We start from the raw sequence: 6,084 nt of genomic DNA, 5'->3' as shown, positions 1-6,084 counted from the left end.
AAAAAAAACCTCCCACCTGTCTCGGGTCAAGTCTCGCTCCCGGCTCTTCAATCTGGCCTGTGGTGCTACATCGGGCCTCAATCTTGTAAATCATCACCTCCTTAATCTCAAATTAGAGCCTGAATCTACGGAATCTCATCTCATCTGATCTGTGCCAAGTGTATAAACTGCTGTTGCTCTTTTATTTACACTCTTACGCTCTTTGAGATTCTAATGTTAATTTTTTTGAATTCTACCCGAAATTAAAAAATTACAATGCATCTGGACAACTGCACCTAATGAGAATCTGATGCTACAACAACCACAGTTTGAAAATGGTGCTACGCCCATGCAGTAGTGGAAGTGAGGTTATGGCTGCAATACCCATCTCTTCCTCTAGATGTCAGTGGTGTGCTCCCAGAGAGAAAGAGAGAGATGGAGAAAGAGAGAAAGAGACAGGGAGGGAGGAGTGGACTGACGATATAAAGTGAATGGTGGCTGTCATGTTGTGGCAGCTCCAATTTAAAATGTGCCTTCAAAGTGCTCAGAAAAGTGCTTTTTGAACAAGGTCCTCACTACGAAAACTGCATTGACCGACTCGAGCGTCAAACCACCACAAGAGAAGCAACATGACAGGCAAAGTCCGACACTGGACTTATTCCCACTATTCTCCTCATGTAGGGAAATTCAGGTGAAAGAAAAGGGTCATTATATCAGCTCACACAAATGGATCGTCAGACAGCCAGACGCTTACCCACAAGGCCATTCATTGACAGACGAGGCTCAGGTTTATGTGAATTTTCTCAAATGTAAAAAAACACACACTTGGGAATGTGAAAGTAGAATTATGAAATCCACTTTTTGGGCTGTTTACTTTGTTTGTTTGTTTAAAAACTCAGGGCATGAGGTCAAAGATCAAATGGAGAGAGAGCGAAGGGATTCAGGAGGAAGGAAGGAACCTTCCCAGAATGCCAAGGGTGTAAGAGCACCCATAATCCTTTGCTCCGATTTGCTGCCCAGCAGATCCTGTTGGTTGAGTTTTTTTTCTGTGCTTGGCATACTGCCTCGACTGACACTGATTATGTCCGTGTGTGTGTGTGTGTGTGTGTGTGTGTGTGTTTGTGTGTGTGAGGGGTTGACGGATAGGAATGTGTGAGTCGCAGAGGACAGAACATCCTGCCGGGTGAGTAGTAACACATGTTTCTTGCTAAAGTCTTCTCTGTACAGTGGTGAAATAAACACGTTCACGACTCGCACTCTGCTACAATCCCAGCCACGGCCTCCAGGTAGGTACAGCAGGTGGGTCTGCTTGCAAAAAGAAAAAAGGAAAAGAATTCCAAATTTCCCAGGAATTGAGGAGAATGGTTGTCAGAGGCACACTGGCCACTGTTTTTGTGATTGTGTGTGTGTGTTGATGTGTGTGTGCATGTGTGTGTAGTGTAGCAATCCCAACATAACAGATTTCACATTCCCCATTTTGCACTTTACTTCTGTGTCCCTCCCTGAGTCCGTTTAACAGTGACTGGCAACTCCTCCCTCTTCATTAGTGTGTTTGTGTGTTGGTATAAGGCAAGGAGAGAGACAAAGGGATACAAGTGGCGACGGGGAAGAGAAAGATCATACAGCCAGTTCAGAGGCTTTGCAGTGTTCCCCTTTGGGTCTTGTGTGTGTGTCCATTTTTTCTAAAAGCAACGGAGGCTCAAACCCCTCTTCATCTCCCAAACAGGTAGGTTTCTCCCTGTACATACTGCATCTCACTCAAAGTCTCCCAACTTCTCCTGTCCTCCTTTCAATACATCCTCTTCAGTTCCTTCCCAAATTTCAAGATTTCTTATTTTGAACCTTTGAACCTCTCTGAATCCTGTCCTCGTCTTAGTTTTTTTCTTCTTCTCTTTCCCTTGATCCCTGGTTCACAGCGTGTGTTGTTCCGTATGGGGGTGGTGGGGGTGCAGGGAAGGCGGCAGCAGGGCTGGGATGGGGGACTGAGGAGTAGCAGGCGGGGAGTGGGGTGGGGTCTGGTGATGATGGTGGTGGTGGTGGAGATGATGATGGAGAGGAGGGCCGTAGTGGGGGATGACAGGAGGGGTGGCGGGGAGGACGTAGGGAGCCGGGGACGGAGTCGGCGAGGATGAGTAGCCTCCAGCCATGCTGGAGTACGCCGAGGTTCCTCCCGAGGAGTACGAGGAGGTGGGGGAGCCAGGGAGGCCATCGGCCAGCGGCTGGTTGTAGAAGAAGTACATGCACTGGTGGATGAAGCTCTCGATCAGTGTCTGGTAGATGCGGGTGGCAGTCAGGGCGTCCATGGTGGTGAAGTCTGGTCTCATCAGTGTGGGCCAGAAACAGATGGACAGGTTCTCACTGGTCATCAGGTTCGACTTGTTGTTCTGACTCACCCTGACAAACAGAGAAAGCAAAAAGAGGATGAATTCAGTACTTTGACAAAACATGATGGTGTCCTCTGAATCTCCAGATTTGTAATAAAATCCCTCCAGGTGTGTTCTGTAGGGCTGTTATTAACAATTATTAATTAATTTGCCGATCATTTTGAAGTCCTAACTGATTTCATCATATATCTTGTTTAGTCAATTTACAAAGATAAAAATTAAAGAAGAGAAGAAAATCCAATTTGAGAAACTGCAACCAGAACAGGCCTAGAGTTCCTGTTAAAAACAATAGGACAAGTTTTATACTAATGTTTTCATTGTTATTTGGACTTGTGAGGAGATCAACAGAGTCAGTAGGGTTCAAATCTGAGGACCATGAATATCTGTACAAAATCATACGTCAATCCATCAGTGATCTGACTGACCTACACTGCTGCTCCCACAGCAATATGCTACTATGGGTAAAAAGCCACATAGGTTATTGTGCTTATCCTCTTTCTCTGCACACCAACTTCAGACTTTAATTCTGAAAACAAGATAATGAACTATAATCTATTATAGTGGTTCACAATCTTTTCAGCTTGGGACATCTTAAGATGAAGCAATATCTACCTGAGAGCTAATTAAAGCTGACAGCTCTGTTGTAAATATATTGTGTCAGTAGCTGATTTTACAATCATAAAGGAAAGGCTTTGTTAGACAACAGAAACACAAGAAATAACTGATGGATATTTTCCTAGTGACGCATCAGAATCACCTTGGGACCTAATGATGGTCTAACATAACATTAAAAATCCTCATACAAAAAGGATATTAAATAACTGTGTGGTGTATTACCACAGATCATGACTCAACCTCTATTCTGTCTGTGTGCCAGTTTCTATGATGTCACTGCGAGGTCACTTGACCAGCGGTTTAGTCGGCGCGGCTGCCAGGGGCCGCCTCTGACCCGCCGCATTCACTCACTTGAGCAAGTGGCTGGTGACATATTTGAAGACCTCGTAATTCTCCTTGGGGAAGCGGCGCAGAATGTCCTTCATCGTCTGGAAGCGCTGCTCCCTATCGTTGATCTCTGAATGGTGGAGGGGAGAGAGAGAGAGAGAGACAGAGAGAGAGAGATGGTAGGTTAGAGTAGGGAAGAAAAGAGGCTGAAAGGAAAGATTAGGGGGAATCTGAGGAAAAGATGTCAAGGGAGTGAGAATGAAGGGTGAAGGAAAGATGAGAGGGGTATTGGGAGGGCAGTGGCCAAGAGGAGAGTTTGAAGATCACAGTGAGAGGAATTGGATTCAGCTCTCAAAAAGGATCTGAGCAGGACTCAGTGAGTTTATTCTACAATCGCCAGAGTTCCTCACAACTTAGTGACAAACACACACACACGCAAACGCACACACGCACACACTCAAAAGGACTTAATATTACAGTTATCATAAATAAATCAGACAAAGACTTTACACATTCCAGAAGAACATACCAGGCGTCCACCCATCACAGTGTCCTACAGAAACACACACATGCACACGCACACGCACTGGGTGTGTTGAGCCCGATGGCAGCGAGGAGTGACTCAGAGGAGCTGACGTCACCCGCTAACACAGTCCATCCTGTGTGTATGAGAGCGCGAGGCAGAGAGCAGCGGCGGCGGCAGCGGCGAGAGCAGCAGATGTTCTCCTCCACATCCCAAACGTGATTTACAATCAGGGAATCTGAGTTTGTATTCCCACAATGAGGTCAGTGTGGATCAGAAACAGATTTGAGGCCGAGTGACTTCACACGGGCCCGGTTCCCTCCCACTGTTCATCCGTCATCCGCAATCAAAACTTAACCCAACTTCCTACAGCTCATTTAAAGTAATGTCACCATGACAACATCCACCGAAATCCACACATACCCTGCGTCATCTGAACCTCCCTCATCCCCCACCTTCCAGTCTGGTAACAGTTAAATAAATAAAGCATGAATAATTAAATAAATAAAAACAGCAAAAAATGCCCAATTTGCCGTTTTCTTCTGAAGCTTCTTCATCTCTCACTCCACCCCACATTCTTTTTCACTCTCTCCTCTTCTTCCTCCTCTGTTGCGACACAGTCTGCAAGTCTGCTTTATCAGGGCTCTGTCACGGCTGAAGGGTCTCACTGCGGCCATTACACGCGCACGCACGCACGCACGCACGCACGCACGCACGCACGCACGCACGCACGCACGCACGCACGCACGCACGCACGCACGCACGCACGCACGCACGCACGCACGCACGCACGCACGCACGCACGCACGCACGCACGCACGCACGCACGCACGCACGCACGCACGCACGCACGCACGCACGCACGCACGCACGCACGCACGCACGCACGCACGCACGCACGCACGCACGCACGCACGCACACACACACACACACACACACACACACACACACACACACACACACACACACACACACACACACACACACACACACACACACACACACACACACACACACACACACACACACACACACACACACACACACACACACACACAGAGCTCGGTGAGTATCAACAACCCTTCAGCCCAAGGGTAAATCTCTCCTGCGAGATGCAAGACTGAGCTACACCTTAAATCTCCGTTGCGACAGATTACAGGACACAAAAAGAAAAAGACAGGCGGTGCAGAGTGCATCAGCACCGTCATTTATCTACAATATGACCGTTTTCTTATGACTTCATTCAGAGCCACGTTATCCATAGCGCTGGTGTGTCGCTCCATCATGTGCAATCATCCCCGCATCCTGCTCCACCCTCTCTTTCTATACTCCCTCCCTCCGGCTCCTCGCCGAGTGGCAAATCCAATTCTCCCCATGGATGGATTTGGATTGCAAGACTTTTTGCTTGTTATGTTTAAGAAAAGTTACAATGTATGGAAAAAAGTATCTCAGGCAAAATCCAATATGCCTCGGGTTTTAAAGACAGACTCTGCCCGACGACCCTCTGTCCTCCCGCCCCCTCAGTACCAGGGCCCCGCAACTTACTGAAGGCCTCCACCAGCTCTCCCTGCATGTGGTAGGGCACCAGAGGGTCCGGCAGCTCTGAGAAGAAGGCCTTCATGGCTCCAGCTACTGTGTTGATGGTGAAGTCCTTCTCCACAAGGTCCAGGTTGTGGTCTGGGAAAAGAAAAGGACGTTTGAATCCCACAGCACTGTTACATACACACATGAATATACAATGGAGGTGGAGATAATAAACATCTTATAAACACTTTCTGAAATAAAAGCCACAGAAGCTTTGCTGTATTGTTTAATCTATACCAATTGTACTAAAGTTTTGTTTTTATTGTATGTCCCCTCAGGAATTTCAGGACAGAAGTCTGAAAAACAAAACGCTGCCAATATAATAAAGTTTCCAACTTACAAAATAAGAAAAATGTCTTGTTCTATTTTCCTTGCTTAGACTTTTATGTCATATCTTCTGGTGTTTTATGTTGTAGTGTGTCTGAACTTGGTGACAGCGGTAGGTATTGCTTAGGTATCTCTGGGTTTTATGAGACAATATTGAAAAAACAATGGACTGGAGCGTTTAAAAAAAAGAAAACAAACTTTTGTAGGATTTATAAATCATTTCTATAATTACTTTGTATGTAGTATAAGTATCACATTTTCCAAAATCAGGAAAAGATGGGTTATGGATTTTATAGAAAATGTGCTGGATCATGATATGGAGAGGTATAATATTGCTAAACTAT

General features: G+C 46.3%; 1 protein-coding gene across 1 annotated transcript in view; it reads right to left on the bottom strand.

Annotated features, from left to right (window-relative positions):
- Window positions 1-1,352: 1,352 nt before the first annotated feature.
- arhgap35a (Rho GTPase activating protein 35a) overlaps window positions 1,353-6,084 on the bottom strand; it is a 62,679-nt gene continuing 57,947 nt past the window's right edge. Inside the window, exons 5-7 of the mRNA XM_053422486.1 lie at window positions 5,375-5,506; window positions 3,330-3,435; window positions 1,353-2,373 (exon numbers count right to left, since the gene is read on the bottom strand). Coding sequence (XP_053278461.1) covers window positions 1,890-2,373; window positions 3,330-3,435; window positions 5,375-5,506 — 722 coding nt within the window. The 3' untranslated portion in view covers window positions 1,353-1,889. The remainder of the gene's footprint in view (window positions 2,374-3,329; window positions 3,436-5,374; window positions 5,507-6,084) is intronic.

Source organism: Pleuronectes platessa, chromosome 5, assembly GCF_947347685.1.
Source record: "Pleuronectes platessa chromosome 5, fPlePla1.1, whole genome shotgun sequence".
Lineage (NCBI taxonomy): Eukaryota > Metazoa > Chordata > Actinopteri > Pleuronectiformes > Pleuronectidae > Pleuronectes > Pleuronectes platessa.
This window is presented reverse-complemented; position numbering and strand designations above follow the sequence as displayed.